Source organism: Mauremys mutica, chromosome 2 (genome assembly GCF_020497125.1).
Source record: "Mauremys mutica isolate MM-2020 ecotype Southern chromosome 2, ASM2049712v1, whole genome shotgun sequence".
In the NCBI taxonomy this organism is placed as follows: Eukaryota; Metazoa; Chordata; order Testudines; family Geoemydidae; genus Mauremys; species Mauremys mutica.
The window spans coordinates 20,499,965-20,517,089 of NC_059073.1; the positions used below are offsets into that span (position 1 = coordinate 20,499,965).

General features: G+C 40.7%; 1 protein-coding gene across 3 annotated transcripts in view; it reads left to right on the forward strand.

The window, feature by feature from the left end:
* Positions 1–17,125, forward strand: part of ADCY8 (adenylate cyclase 8) — a 183,106-nt gene that overhangs the window by 140,485 nt on the left and 25,496 nt on the right. For all 3 annotated transcript variants that reach the window (XM_045008218.1, XM_045008219.1, XM_045008220.1), the window contains 5 exons: positions 747–847; positions 4,912–5,113; positions 8,766–8,855; positions 9,724–9,896; positions 15,657–15,738. In XM_045008218.1, coding sequence (XP_044864153.1) covers positions 747–847; positions 4,912–5,113; positions 8,766–8,855; positions 9,724–9,896; positions 15,657–15,738 — 648 coding nt within the window. The remainder of the gene's footprint in view (positions 1–746; positions 848–4,911; positions 5,114–8,765; positions 8,856–9,723; positions 9,897–15,656; positions 15,739–17,125) is intronic.

Genomic DNA, 17,125 nt, shown 5'->3' on the forward strand with positions numbered 1-17,125 from the left:
AAATGGACGTGAATTTGGTAGGGTCCTAGATATAAACATATAGACTGACCTTTACATTACACTCTGTGATCCCTTCCCATCACAAAGTGGTCTCTTGCCATGTTTTGGAGAAGTCAGAATAAGCAGGGACAGTGGAACTCGGGAGCGTAGGGGAGGGGCTCACTTCCCCTGAAAGTTGAGTATTTTAAAAGGAAAACATAATGACTTTGATACTGCAAACACTTACACACATGTGTAACTTTATCTATGTATCTAGCCTCTGTTGACTTTGGTGCACGTCTTCCATTTCTTTTTAATAAGAGTCCCCAATTAAAACTTTGTGTCCAAATACTGCCGAATTGTGGGGTATTAGTGATCTAGATCTGAATTTGCTGCTTGGACTTCCCTGTCTGTACTATGTTTTTTCTAGCTACACCTGGGTATTTTGCATCATATTCATCCCCATGGTACCTGTGGCCTCACCCCATCTTTTGCTTTTTAATGCATGGAATTTAGACAAAAAGGCAACCATGTAAAACACTTTTTATTATAAAGCAAAAGAGTTGGGGTTTGCTCCCATTGTGAGAGTGGTTTATTGGCTCATTCATGACATGATGATTTTCTTTCTTTTTTAAAAACACCACAATATGCTAATTAATGTACCAGATCCTCTTTCTAATTTCCCAGAAACTTCAAAGAATGTCACTCTTTACAAAACTGACGCATGAGCCGAACGTTAATTCATTCTTCTTTATTTTTTATTCCAGTATTCTCAAATGAGGGATGAAGTGTTCAAATCAAACTTGGTGTGTGCATTCATTGTCCTTGTATTTATCACCGCAATCCAAAGTTTGCTTCCTTCTACAAGGTAAATACAAAGAGACTTAATTACAATTCTAAAAGGCATTACGGGGAAAGCACGGGATTAGGGTGAGTGTTTTCCGACAATGAAAACAGAATACGTTTGGATTCTCAAAGCTGTATATTTTCAGAAATTTTGGAAATGCAGGATATTAATACAAAAATACATGTATTGACAAACATGAGCAATATATAATCCTTTACAGCACAAAAATGCGGGGCACTGAGGGCCTCTGAATTCCTCATTTTGACCCTACAGTTTGTAGACCGTCTCTGTTTTCTCGGTTTTTGTCTCCCACGATCTGTTGATTCTGGGTTCTGCGGCTTCTCCCTCACCTGGCTATTGTTGTTTTGGTGAACTCCACTCACTAGTTCCTAGTTATCAAATAGGCTAGTACCTAGCTCCTTCACTAAGTTCACATAAAAAATTCTAGTGCAGGGAAAAATAGGTGTTTAGAATGGAAACCCTGGCATGAGAATAAAAATAGTAGTGACCATTATTCACAGATCTAAGTAACAATAATAATCACAATTAATAATGTGCCATAAATAAAAACCACCAGAAAGGCTGCCAGGCAAAGTAACTCTGTTACTAGTCTTTTTTCAGTTCACTAGATCAGAACTTTTTTCCTGAAATCATCCAATCATCCAAAACAGTTTGTAAAATAACTTTCCCATATCAAAAGCTACCCTCTCGCTTGCTTATGCCGAGGGTCACTGCAAAAAATCACTGTTGACCAAAAGTTATTAAATTGTAACAAAGTATAGTTAGCTGTCTAGGCACATTTCATCAGAAGTATCTTTATTTTTATTGTCTGTAACACCTCTATTTTATGAAATCCTATTCTTTCTGAGAATCCCAACTGCTCCCTGCACTAAAGTAAATTATTCTGAAATGGTTGCCTGCCAGTTCAAAGTCTTACACCATGTTTACACTTCAGAGATTATTGCATGAATTTTAATAGGTGTCAGACAAGGATGAATAATATTGTAAGCTGTGCATTATTTCATCCTATCTAAGTAAAACAATTGTCCCATAAATACCATTTTTCAGAATGATTAAAACTGCATCAGAAATTGTACAAATAGCAAATTTAAGACTCAATTGAATTTAACTAGTGTATAATATCTCCTTATCAGCAAACTATAGCTAAATTATTACATTGAAAATGAAAATATTTCTATCAAAGGTAAATGGATAGTAAATATAAGTTAACGTTAATAATATACATGATTAAGGTTCTCTGCTTGGCTCTGTTTCATTTTGGGTACGTGTATCGTGCTTATTATTTACATCTATTTCTGCTGTTGATTATTTGCTCACCCTGGTTTTATGTCCTTAGTTTTTTTCACAACATACATTTCCTTTAGTTTAGTCTGTTTTCCAGGACACTTCTCATTCTCAACATGCCAAGGCCCTAGTTAAGAAGTACGCACTTTTCTTACATAGATATCACCATTTATTTACGGGCTATTATGTAAAAATATTTTTAACTATTCGAGGCACCTGTAAGCAGGGCCAGCACTAAGCTATTTCAGGGCCCCATGCAGAGTTTTAGGTTTCAGGCCTCTTCCAGCTCCCTCCTCATATGATTTTCTTACATCAGCACAACTGGGCTGCCTCCTATCTGCAAATCCTCCACCTCCTAGTCTAGCGTGAATCCCCCCCTTAGCCACTTTGTAATTGCAAAAGACCCAAACCACAAATCGGAGTTTGCAATTCAGAACTTTCTCTGTACAGGCCACATCTGAACACCAAATCCAAACACCCCCAATCTGGGAAATTTGGGATTTGGATTTAATGCCCCCAAGTGAAGGAGTCTGCAGATGAGAGGAGGAGGGTGGCTTCACTTAAACATCTGACAAAGAGCAAGTGTAAAGTTAAGCTATTGCCTCCCACACGACCCCGTCCATGCAACCTTAACACTGCCCTCTTTGAGTAATGCCCAAACCTGATCCTGGTGACATGGTAGCAACCAAAGTACCCTTCCATATACTGAGCACAGAGAGCGTCAGGGTTCATGAGAACTGCAATGGAAACGGTCACAATCTTCTCTTCAATAAGGCAAAAGTCCTATTTAGGACAGGCTTAGCGACCACGCTCTAACTACACCTGACCTACACTCGGCCACTTCACTTACTCCACGTAAATTCCCCCAGACTGTGTTACTTTACTCTTGCCCTAAGGTTTGTCTCTGGGATGTTACCTTCACTTAGGGCGGCCAGGTTTCCAGTTTTCAACTGGAAAGTCCAGTGGAAAAGGGGACCTGAGGTGTCCAGTCAGATCTACTGAGCAGACACCCAAAGTCCAGTTACTGCAGGGGGGAAGAGGGGAGGTGCCCAGTCATCACCTGCACCAGCCCCTACTTAGCCAGGGCCACCTTCTACCTGCATGGGGCAGCAGTAGCTCTCAGCCCCAGCTCTGCAGGAGGGTCCCTCATGACCCACACAAGGAGGGAGGAGAGGGGAGAAGCAGTGAGCAAGGGAGGAAGGGGGAAAGAGGAGCGAATGGGGGTGGGGTATTAGCTGGAATATAATTACACAAATATCTAGTGCCTAGTACACTAGCAACAAATTTGCCAAGTTCACATACCGGACAGTGAACTTGTAAGCACCTGCTTTAATACATGGCCTGACTTTCCTTCAGATCTCAGATTTTGCACCAGGCCCAGCGCTCCAAGCCCTCTCTACTACAGGAGGCTTTCCCCTAATGGAATTACTGGCGTGTCAGAGGTTTATATTTAGCCACACGCCATGTTGTGGAAGGGCATGAGGCAGCAACAGGCAACCTGAGTTCTGTGTTAATGAAGATTTTTGGCCATCAATACCAGTGTAACTCCACTGATTTCAATGCAGTTTCGCCTGATTTACACAGATTTCATTGAGATAACAATCTAGCCCAAAGAGTGAAAAAGATAAAGGAAGACAGAATTGGTACTAATATGGCATATAGACACTAAGAACTTGATCCTGCAAAGCGCTGAGCATTTTGGCCCAGATTCAGCAAAACACTTTAGGACATGCTTAACTGTAGGAGCAATCCCATTAATTTCAAGTCCCATGCCTAAGCCAGAGAAACTAAACAATTCAGAAGAAGGTATCAAAAATTGAACTGGGAAGGATCTATAGGTCTTTATGCATGTGAGTATAACAATATTTATTACATCACAGGCTGTGGGGTGGGGTGTGTATGTGGCAGTACCTGATTAAGGACCAAACTAGAGAGCACTACATGGAGAATATGCCAGAGGACACTTTTCAGTTAACCTTGGTCTGCTAAATCCAATGTAAGGATCACTGAGCACAGTTTCATGTACTCTGTATTTTGAAGGGCTTCTATGAAAACGAGTGATTGATTATCATGATTGTTAAAATTCCATACGGTGTTTAACTGCTATGGTCTTGGGCACAATATTAAAATGTAGATACAGAGAACAAGGTAAGCCTTACCTTTCTGTCAATGCTGTGGTCCCTTCTCACCTTAAGATCTACCATGCTATACGTGCTAGATTTTTAAGACACCTGTGCATAGCTCTATATGCAAAAAAACCTTTGTTTTAAAACTGTCTACAGCTAAACCAGCCTAGTTGTATAACTACTAGCTTATACATGAATAGAGCTGGGATTCTAGAGCATGAGTAGACTGGCTTTGAAAGCATCTTGAAAGAGAAGCACTGAGGCCTGAAAAGAAGGATATTTCTACCACTCGAACACCCAGTGCCTAGAGAGATATTGGTAGTAATTTCAGTGGAATGTTGCCTTGACAGCAGTTGCTTAGCAAGCTAGGATAATAAAATAAGTGAAGTAATGGTCAGCCATATGGAATATAAACAATTCTTTGTATTTACTGGGATGTCCACAACATATACAATGTTTCATGGGACTAATTGTACGAGTCATTAGAACAAGTGATTTTAAGAGAAAAAAACGATGGAAAAGGAAGGGAAAATGTGTTGTGATCTAACTAGTATTTATTTCCTAATGCTAACTAGCAGTTTACTAATCTGTTTTTTTAATACTAAGTGGTATTGTTTTAATATTTTGTTGGGTTTTCTTTTTTTTTACCTGCAGGATGATGCCAATGGTCATTCAATTTTCCATTCTTATTATGCTGCACTCCACTCTTGTTCTAATCACCACTGCAGAGGATTATAAATGTTTACCTCTAGTGCTACGGAAAACTTGCTGCTGGATTAATGAGACCTATTTGGCCAGGAATGTGATCATTTTTGCATCCATTATGATTAACTTCCTGGGAGCCATCATAAATATTGTAAGCATCAGAGGGACTAAGGGAGGGTGGTACATGTATACGGGAAAAGCTTTTTTATGAATTATTAAATCATATCATTCTTCCTGTTATTCTTCTTGCTAACTAATGTGGTAATGAGCCACCCGTTATTTAAATATAAAAGACAAAGCTGAAGCGCTTCAGGAAATTCAATCAGTTGTTTAAAATATAGTTTTCTAAAATGCATAATTATTTCTCCCTTATGAGGATTATCTATTTTAAAATCCCGTCTGCTGCTTTCTGCTCAACATGTCCTGTGCTTTGCAAACCATTTATGGTCTACTGCTGTGATGATGTGGTTTCTTAAGAACTAGTATTCCAAATAATGATCACAAATAAAAGGTACAGGATTCTCATCTGTTGCAACTCTGCTGTAAATTAGATTTCTAAGCAATGCTATTGACTAATAATGTAAGAAAACACCATTGCATTGCCAGTGGAAGAATGGATCAAATGTGGGGTTAGAGTAAGAGACAAGAAGTCAGGAGTCCTAGTCTCAGTTCCTAACTTGGCTATTTATTCAGTGTGACCTTTGGTGAGTCACTTAGCTTATCTCTCTGTCAGTGTACCTGTCTGTAAAGTAAGCAAGCAATGTTTGTAAAGCATTTGTGCTTAGATACTAAGTGTTTGTGCTTTGATTGTGTGGTGACGAGCCCTCTAGAAAAGGGCCCTGTGTAACTGAAAAATGCAAGAGTGCACAGACTATCTGAAGGTCGTCAGAGGCACCAGCAACCTTCAGATAAATGGGTCAGATAATCAGGTCAGCCAGTCCAACCAGTATTGAAGTCTGTGCTCAGGGTGAGCTAGGGTGACCAGATGTCCCGTTTTTAAAGGGACAATCCTGTTTTTTGGGACTTTTTCTTATATAGACTCCTATTACTCCCCACCCCCATCCCATTTTTTCGCAGTTGCTATCTGATCACCCTCGGGTGAGCTGAAATCTCACTGTGTGAATTATAATATGTTCATCATTCTCTCCACTTCTAAAGTACCTTTTGACAAAGGATCTTGGAGTGCTTTACCTGCTTGATTTTACTATTTGTATCTTTATAACTCCTGCCAGACGAAGACCTGAAAGCTCTTTCCAAAAACATAATTAATTAAGCCACCATATGATAGGCACATGTTATTATTTCCCCCTATTTTGATAGATGGGGAAACGTTGCCACAATGAGGTGAAATGACAGACAAAGTCTTGTGTGCTGAAGTCAAACCTCTGACTACGAATAACCAAGAGTTTAATTTAGGGCTTGTGTATATGAACAGTTAGTGCATAGCAACCTGGGATGTAAATCCACCCTGCACTAACCTGCAGCACGCTAACTGTCCATGCGGGCCCTGTTGCCATGCACTGAAAGTTCCCTAGTGCACTTTAATCTACTCCTGTTTCATAGCAGGGTAGATCAAAGCACACTATGAAACTTTTAGTGTGCAGCAGCTGATTCCACTTGGCAGTGAATGTAAATTCACACCCCAGCTTGCCACACGCTCACTTTTCATAGAGACAAACCCTTACGGATGTCACCATTGTGATTTGACCACCCTGTGTTCTGCTCTTGTCATTCCACTGTGATTGGCAGATGGTTATTGGTGTGCTATGGCTTCCTTCCAGTTTCTTTGTGATATCATGTAGCCAGTGGTAGGGAGGACAGTGGCAGGAAGAAGAATGTGACCACTGATTCTTACCATTATAGATGAAGTCCCCATTGTCTTCAGTAGGGCCAAGATTTCATGCGTGGTATTTAGATTATTACCAGGAGAATGGTGCAGTTTAATCTTATATGACTTCTGCTTCTAAAATGGGCAAATAGATTATAGTTGTGTTACCATTGTACCAATAGTTAGTACAGTTGTGGGAAACATTTCTAGCTAGTGTATTGCTGTTGCTTCATATTTGGCCTTAGAAAACATACCATAGATACTCGTTCATTAGCCCATTCATTTATAAGCCGACCCCCCAAAATGGATAGGTAAAAATAGCAAAAACTGTATGACCCTTTCATAAACCAACCCCATATTTCAGGTGTTGGAAAACGTTGGCTCCCAGCCACCAGGGTAAGTCGCTGGCAGGTCGGGACATTTTGTTAACTTGGAGCGTCTGCAGGCATGGAGCCCCTCAGCTCCCTGTGGCCGTGGTTCACCGTTCCCAGCCAATGGGAGCTGCGGGAAGTGGCACCACTGCAGGAAGTGGCGTTTATAAGCCGACTCTCGCTCTTTGATGCGTCACTTTTTTACCAAAAATATTCGGATTATGAACGAGTATATACAGTATACAAAATTTCACAGGGGTATTCCAGCATGCCTATGAGTTCTGTCTGGTTGATCCTAGTACTTACTATTGAATTGCACCTCGTAGATTACTCCATCTTTGCAGCCAAATGCATCTGCTAAGTTCACAGCACCAGTTAAAAAGGGCATGAATCATTGAATTAAAAAAATAATTAAATTCTTTCTAACAAAAAAGATTTGGGTTTTGCTTCAAGCTTTCATCAGAAGGTCAAGTGGGTTTTATGTTTCTCCAAATTGGTTCACCCATCCCTGGTGGAATATTCAGATACCACCTCTAAGCCTGCAGATTTTTAACTAGATATCCAAAGTGGTTCTCATGGACTCTATAGTGCAAAAAGAGATAGTCTCTGACGAATGCCATATGAACTTATATAAGACATAAACTATGAATTGTCACTGAGAATTGCACAAATATCCTAGAGGATGGTACTGCATTGCTGAGACCACCATTATTCAAAGAACAAATAGGAGAGTTGCAAGTTGAGACTTCATTAGAATTTAACTATAGGAAATTGCACCTCATTAAACAAACTATCTAACTCTGTTTCCAGGAATGAGAGGGGATTTAGCCTGTAAGTATTAGCCTGCTAATAAACATCCAGGTTGGATTAACGTGTGTGACAAGTGACTCCTTCTGACTTCATTTTTAAGATATGAAATCATTACAGAATTTTTCTGTTTTTATATTATGCTATATTGCATCTCAAACTTCCATTTGGTTTAGATTTTAGCTGCTGTATATATGTTAATTAAAATACTCTATTTAAAACATCTATTGAGTTTGTATCAGATAAATCTATTTCCAGTACAACACTCTAATTTCCCGTCATCACAATAGTCACTCCCAGAATCTTGGGATCGAATTCTGTTTTTTGAATGCACAAGCCAAACTTCCAGTGAAAGCTATGGGAATTTGGCCCATATCTGCTAGGACCACACTGTTATTTTTGGTGCAATGTGTATGTCGTCAAAATGGTGCATAGCTTTTATGTGTGCAAAAATATCTATCTAGGCATGTAAAGTGGGTGTGTTTAATTAAACTACTCTTAATCTAATTAATCTAATCTTGTGAAATGAGTTTGGTCTTTATATGCCAATAGACAGTTGCACACAGACTTCCTAGACATCTTCCTACCCTTTCATTCTCGGGATTTTCTGCTGAGGCTGCTAGCAAGGGAGCCAGTTGTGGTGGTGGTGTGTTTTGTGATGTGGACACCTGGAAACCAAAGAGTTCCTTGCTCTATGTCCACCTAACTCAATGTGGGGTTTTGGTCATCAGGGAACAGTATAGCGGGTAACTTCAGTTTAAATACATTCCTAACTTGTTTTTTTTTTTAATCCACAGCTATGGTGTGATTTTGACAAACCAATACCCTTTAAGAATCAGACTTTCAATTCCTCTGAATCTTTTACAGATATCTGCTCCTATCCTGAGGTATTTCTGAGTTTATATTTAAACTTGTTGAGATCTTAGTGTTTATCAACATGCTGGTAGAAAACACAATGGAAGGTTACAGAGAGAACCAACCTGATGCTCTTGTAGGAGGACATTACAACCAGTTTTTTGCCCTCTATTATTGATACAGTGCTTCCTGAATGCCCCTCCCTTTGCATTGTTCTCACAGATCACTTCCATAGGCAGGTGACTTTGGCAGACATATGCAGAAAAATGAGACGTTGAAAGTACTAGAAAATGAGAAGTGAATGAGGCTCTGGGCATCACATTGTAAGAGGGTGGTGAAATTTTGCTGGATTTGCAACACCAAAGCACCCCTTCAGGTTTGATTCTCCACTTGAACAACATGGAGGGGGCATGTTGCAAGGGAGGGGCTCCATGATCCTGAACCACTCAGACCTGATGTAAGAAAGGACTGCCGGGGCAAACCTAATTTATGCCCTGAGAGACCATTTGCAAGTGGGCAGCTAGGTGTAATGCCCTTTCCTCTCCCCACTGTGCTCGAGAAATGCCCTTCCCAGGTTGGCGTAGCTAGCACAGGAAGTGGCAGAGCCATCTCTGCCAGATTTCTGCAAGCAGAGATTTCTCCTGCACAGAGGGAATCCTCCTCTGACCATCTCCATACAAACTAACTGTAGTTATTTTGCACCAATTACTAACTATATATACCCCATAAATGTTTAGGCCTAAATTATCGTAAGTGTCCACTGTGCAGGGATGCTTCAATTTTTGGTGCCCAAATAGGACACAGAGCTAAATTTGCTAAAGTTCTGATCACAATTAGTGAACAAAGAACATTCAGGCCTTCATAAAGTTGAAACTGATCACTCATGCTCTCTGTTTTCAGTATTTTGTCTTTACCGGTGTCCTGGCAATGGTGACCTGTGCAGTGTTTCTTCGTCTCAACTCTGTTCTGAAGTTGGCAGTGCTTCTCATTATGATCGCAATCTATTCTCTGCTGACTGAGACCGTTTATGCCTCCCTCTTCCTGCGATACGACAACTTTAATCACAATGGAGAGTAAGTGATAGCAGCTACATTTGGAAAAAAATGTCTATTGTTGTTATACTTTTTATGGGCCGGATTTTGCCACCTTTCCTCACAATGAGTAGTGCCATGCTCCAAAAGGGACCCCTAGTGTGGTAAGGTGCTACTCGCCAGGAATAAGCACAGCCCTGTGTGTGCTGTATCCTTGCTTTCATTTCTTGAATAATCATTAATAATTAAGGATAGGACTGTGATCTCCTTACTCATGCTGAATAGCACCTTCCGCTTTTAATAGCCCCATCGGAGTCAAAGGAACAACTCCTGGAGTAATGTGCTGCTCAGTGTGGAAACGAGGATCACAATCTGGCCCTGAATAAATAATAATAACACTGAGCTCTGATATGGTGCTCTTCAACCGTACATTTCAAAGCATTTCACAACCGTTAATGACAGAATCAATAGATTCTTGGCTAAGAAGCCAACAAGGCATTGAACTTGGAGTGATAGTCTCAAGTTTATTGGAAATCGTTTCAACTGTCAATAAGTGATCAATATGTTATGGCAATTCAAATAAAAAAGAAAAAGTAAACTCCAGACATTCACCAGGAGTTTTAAACAGTAATTAGCAATAAGTGTCAATTAAGAGATAATGCAAAAATCTTAAGCATAATTTACATATACATATAAAATCTGTCTGTGCATGTAGATTGTATGTAACGTACTCTCCTCAGATAATATGGTGGAGTAGCAACACCATACTTAAAGTTGTGCCTGACATCTAATTTTAACGGGGCTGAAAAAGTTGCATTAGAAATGAGTTTTGAAAGAAGGGATTGATTTGAAATGCTGAATGTAGTTTGAACTTAGCTATCACGATTCCAGACAACACCATATGTTAAATATTTTTGAAGTGGCTCGTGTTTTCTTCAGAACCCTTTTTAAAATGTAATAAAGCTGCTTTAGGTATGATGTTAATGTGATCCTTTGCTATCAGTACTTTGGATGATTGTTAGATAAAAGCTGCAGCCTGCTTTGTATGACTACTTTTTAAGGTTCAAAGAGTTAACGTTTAGGGCATCCACAAGACTAATTAACAACGTTAGAGGCATAAGAGCTGTGATGTCACAATGACTGAGGGTTTCAGATGACACAGTGTGTCAGGCTTACTTATTACTATGGCACTAGAGGTCTTCAGAAAATGCCATGGAAATCCTCATTAACACAGTGTGCGTGTTTGCTGTACTCTATAAGTGCCAGGCCACTTATAGAGGTTTATGCTATTGCCTGTGAGTTAATGGAGCTGCTCCTTTCGGCCCCTGCAGTAGACACGCGTGCTTTTAGATTGAACTCTGGTTCAATCCCTGAGGGCCAAGGGAGACATTATGTGAGGTGGCTCATGCAGGGGTTGTGGACTGTGTCCAGTATTCTCAACATGAGCTTCCCAGGGCAGATGGAATGTGTTAATCACACAAACACAAGTATGACTTTATAGCCCCCTTGAGTGGTTAGATCATGTGTAATAATACCCATAAGTCAGATCATCTGCAAGGACTGAACTTGGGAACTAGTAGATCTAGAGCCTTAAGCCGCTGCTGCTTGAGCTAAATGGACTGTGTCCATCAGCTCACATGTAGGAGCAGACTTGTGAGCCTCCTCAGAGCCCTTCAGGGTGAGGCTTTCTCTTGCTGGGCAGTTATTTTCTTTGGGGCTTGCAAGAGCTACTATAATATAAATAATACTGGTAATAAGCTACAAGCATCAAATGTCATGGGGATATATTTAAGCATGATCTTTCTCTGAGCTACCTGCTGCTGATGGCTAATTTACTTAGTTGCATTTAATTCATGCCATGTGTTGCTATTTTCTGTCCTCTGCCAGGAGTGTAATGTCATGTCATTAAACACTGAGGGACCAAAGGGCCTTAGAAACACAAAAAAATTTACCCTGAGTCGTCTGATTTCTAGACAAGTCAATACCTCTTTGCTGCCGGAAACATCTCATTAACTAGCCATAGAAGAAGATGCATGAATGGAACAAGGCAGGCTTAATATAGGTCTCATAAATGAAAAAAAATAAAGCTGTAGCCATTTTGATGTGTAGATCCTTCCCATTTCAAATCTCAAATGAGTGTTATTGTGGTTCTCTAATATTCTGTGCAACTCTCTGGCCATATGAACTGCCTGTAGTACATGCATGTGCTCGTATGCACCAAGAGCTAAAATATTTCCTTTGAACCATGTGCATATAGCCCAATGCCCTGAGGGGAAGGAAAACTCTCCTCAAGGTACTCCACAACTGCTACTGTAACTTTAAAGCTGCCAAAGCCTCCATTCTTGCTCTGTCCTTGCCTGGGGACAAAAATGGGTGGATTTGCAGTCTCCCCCCTGGCCCTTTCTCAGCCAGCCCTCCAAGACCCAGGGGATGTGCACCTCCTACTCCTGAGGGAATTCTGTGCCAAAAAAAATAAAAATTCTGCACACAATATTTTAAAATTCTGCAAATTTTATTTGTCAATAAATAAATGAGAAGGCTCCAGCATGGCAGTGAGGAGCACAGGTGACTAGCTTCACAGAGGTGGAAGATCACCCTGTGGTCCCTCCGCCCCAGGACACGGACTTGGCCATGAGGCTGCACCCAATCCTGACACAGTGCAAGAGCTGGGCCTGCCCCAGAGATCTGTGTCCCAGGGAGGGAGAAGGGACCTCCCACCTCTGTGCAGCTAGTGGCCTGTGCTCCTCGTCGCCATGCTGGAGCCTCCACATTTATTTATTGACAAATAAAATTTGCAGAATTTCTAATTTTTTGGCACAGAATTTTCTTGGGAATAGGACTTCCAAATCCCCACATTTGAACCATCTCTAAAAATTACCTACTGTAGTCTTTGATACACAACATTAATGTGTAGATGAAACAGCTGAATTCCCATCGATTACCATTGAGCCATCATTTCACCCTTGTCTCTGGATCTTTCGGGGCTAGAAGGAAGTGTTGTATATCTCTCTGGAAACCTTATTCTGCTGCTTCCGGAGCCTTGCTCCCCAAAAGAAGTGCAGCTTAATTGCAAGGAGTGCTTCTTGGGGTTCCCATGTATTTGAGGGTAGGTTTACACTTAAAACACTGGAGCGCTTCAGTGAAAATGCTACTATCCCGACGGGAAAGCTTATCCCATCAGCGGAGTTAATCCACCCCCACAAGAGGCAGTAGGTATGTCGACAAGAGAAGCGCTCTTGTCAACATAGCGTTGTCTATTCTGGGGGATAGGTCAGTGTAACTGCGTCACTCAGGAATGTGGATTTTTCACACCCCTGAGTGACATAGTTATCCTGATCTAAGTTTATAGTGTAGACCTGGTCTAAGTGCCACTTGAGCACTCATAAAGTGATAGAATTGCCAGTGGTGATGCACATTGTTGACTAGTCCTGGACCAAATCCAGAGAATTCCACATTTTAATTTTTCTTCAGATATCTTTGTGTTTTCAGACAAAATAGTCATATATCCAAATCAATTTAGCACAGATGTACTTGCATTACAAAGATATTTATCAGCTTACATTACCCTCAGCTACAGTGACATTTACAGTGTGTCCGTTGGTTTATTGTTATGTATTGGAGAATTGTCTTTGTTCCTAGCCAGTCTTGGATTGTTAGGGAAAAAATCTAGTAGAAAAGAATGTACAAATGCTATTATTAATATAAATAATCTGATACTTAAAAAAGAGGTCAGGTTGATTGGGACTTAGAAGTGAGTGTTACTATTAGAAACCAGTTTTCCTGACAATCTTGAGGCACCATGAATGACAGTGAGAAGATACCAGTTGTTACAGGGCAGTTGTTGCTAAAAGGCATATTTAAGGAGATGCTTACTCTTACACACACAAAGGCAGTATATTCTAAGCATACTAAAAATATACTCGTTTTCCATCAGGAAATATTATCAGATGGGTTTTCATGGGATGACTTCAGTTTGTTGATAATATGAGTTTTGGGCCAAACTGATGAACGCTATGTTGAGGTTAAAAAAAAAGACTATTATATTGAACCATGTAACCATTTTTTTATAACACTGTGACATAAGAGAAAGAGTGATCTAGGTACCTGTTGCCATTCTAAAATTACCACAGAATAGACTGACAGGCAGGTAGATAGATATGATCAAGTTATCTGCTATGAACAAAATATCCAACAATTTTAGCCCTCTTTTCTATTTACAAATCATTTCCAAATACAGCCGATTTTTGCAAATCTATTTGTAATTGCTCAAATAGAGTGCAATATGTTTGTATAAGGTCTGGGTTGTTCACAAACTGTTCATTTTATCCATCCTGTTATTTGTTATTCATGATAGTCAAATGATATTGTTTCCAGTCTTGACAGGAGGATTGAAAACATCAGGAGAATAAACAATTATGAATGGTGTCTGCTTTTATTCATACACAAATACCTTTCTTCACTTTTTAACTATGAGCAATTGTATGAATAACAGACATTTCCCAGATAAATGTGTGAACAAAGCCTATTTATGTGAATATTCATTGATAGTGATTAAAAAGGGCCTCAGCATAATCTAACCAAACAGCCACTTGGAATTCAAATGAGAGGCACGAATAAATTATCTGACTTGCCCCAGTTGTCTGGAAATCACTTGCAAAGCCAGGAATAGAACCCAATAGTCCTGACTTTGTCTTCTACTCAAATCACTCTCTCAGCCGGATTTAGTAAACAATGTGTTTGCCATATTTCACCAGCTCAGGTCAGGAGAATCATTAGAATAGAAGACAAAGTCTGAACTCCTGGGTTCTATTCCAGGCTTTGCAAATGACTTCCAGACACCTGGGGAAGTCACATAATTTATTCGTGCCTCTCCTTACCCAGCTGTAGAATGGACAGAATACTGATCTACCTCAAAAGGGTAGTTGGAGGCTTTGTCGATGTGTATAAAATGTTTTGAAGTCCTTGAATGAAAGGTACTAGGCACATGCAAAATAGTCTAACAGCTGAAGTTAGGATTGTAGGTCATAATCCCAGATATAGGGTCAGATTCTCTCCACTCTTCCATACCCTTTGTACTGCTCCACCAGCAAAAAGGTGCCAAATGCTGGTTATATTTGGCCAGCTGAGACTTCCTTCAGTGAAAGGAGGTCTAAGCTGGCCTAAAGCCAGCATAGCTGGTTCCTACCCTGTGTACTGTCCCCTGGTCCTGGCACAGAGGCCATGCTGGAAGCCAAAGGAGGTTTCTAGGGGTGCAGCAAGAGTGTAAACTGCTCTAAACTCCAGCAAGACCAGGGCAAACTAGAGACTCATAAAACCATAACACAGTCTGTGATAGGCCCCCTTCTTCATTGCCAAGTAGGTTTTGATGCTGCAGATCATCCTGGCCCATAGCTCTGAAGCCTGGATTGGGAGAGGACTGCAGTGTGCATACCACATTTAAGGATCTATTTAATCATGTCAATTCTGTTTATTGCGTACTGCTGCCACTGGGATCACCACCACAAAGAGAGTGACTGATGCATGGCTTCTCTGTCACGGTTGGAAGGGAAGGATTAGCATCTCCTGATTGCCATTGTAGGCCTCGCTTTAATTGTTCAACACATTGGTTATTAGACAGTGAACATTTTAATTACGGTCTTGTACTGTTGAATTAATTATTATTGGTTATATTTTTAAATGCCAAGGTTTTTCACAACAAACTGTAGAAAAGCACGTAGGTTACCAAATTAAAGCCCTCCCTGATTAAAATAAAACACTGACCGATCAGTAATAATGTTTTTCTTTGGGTTTTTTTCTTTCCAGAACCGATTTCCTGGGCACAAAGGAGGCGTCCTTGCTACTGATGGCAATGTTCCTGTTAGCCGTATTTTATCATGGTCAACAGGTAAAGCAAACATTTACTGTAACTGCTCACTTTACAAACTAGAATTGCAGGATGCGGCAATAATTACTTTCAAAATACCAGCTGCCATTTGAAGCAAATATTTTTATCCACTTGAGTATATGACCTTTAATAATGTCATGTCAAATAAGCCATAGCAAAGACTGATTAAAGAAGGCTCACATCCAACATGGTGCAGTTTTAGTGATTCTTAAGAGCAGCATGCACTAGTATTCAATGCTGTGCATGCACTGCAGAGAGGCCAAATGTGCAATTGTCTGTGTATCTTAGGTACTTATATGGCTCCCATAGCCATAGTACTGAAGTGTCTCAGCATCTTTGATGTATTCAGCCTCATCACTCCCCTGTGAGACAGGGAAGTGCTGCAAGCCTCCATTTACAGATAGGAAAGGGAGGCATAGAGAGGCCAACTAACTGGGACTTGAGTGCAGAACTCCCACATCCTAGGTGAGTGCCCTAACCACTAGGCCAGACTTCCTACCTAGAATGCCTCTGAAATTGAGAGTTATGGTTAAGGTAAGATAAGGATCTGAACCCATCTGTGCTTCTGGATTTGTAAACGTAAAACCTCATTGAAGTTGTTGCAAAACCAATCTAGGGCGCTGTCAGTCTCTAATGAAGTCTAAACTCCTTGGGGTAATACAGTAGGAATGTTAAGATCTAACCCTCAGCAGTCCTAGACCAGTGGGGGAAACCCCCCTTTGGCTTCAGCTGAAGTTTTTTTCTGAGTAATCACTGAAGGATCAAGCCCTTAGAACACCCCAAGTTGTGCAAGGTTAAGTTGTGGCATCGAGCCACAGTGCTGCATTCGAGCAACGTGAAGGAACAGCACTTCTGGGATCGGGGGTGGCATTTGGAGTCATTCTGCTTCAGGAAGATGCAATGCCTCCTGGAGCTCCCTGGTTCGGCTGGTGGGGATGGGGTAATTTGCTACAGCCCTTTAGGAAATGCAGCATACTCCTCTCTGCCATCTGGGAGGAGAGGAGAGCGTGGGGAAAGCATGGCTCTGTATGTTCTTAATCTCTTTACAGGGAATTGTTCCTAGGGACAATCAGCTTGGCAGCAGCCCTTGTGCTCTCACAAATGCAGGGGCTGTGATTCAGACCAGCCCTTACACAGACTAGGATTTGGACAATAATGTAGAGTTACTTTCACTGACTACACTAAGGTGTAAATTTGGCCCTGAATCGCAACGAGCAAATGGATTGCACATTGTAAATCAGGGCAGAACATGGTCCTAGATGTTTTTAAATCACTTCTTATTTCTGGAGATCTTGACGTTTAGTCATAGAAAAAATAGCATGTGATCATGTAATTAAATACAGTATCAATGCATGTGCACAAGAGGGCCAAATTAAGGTTGCATGGG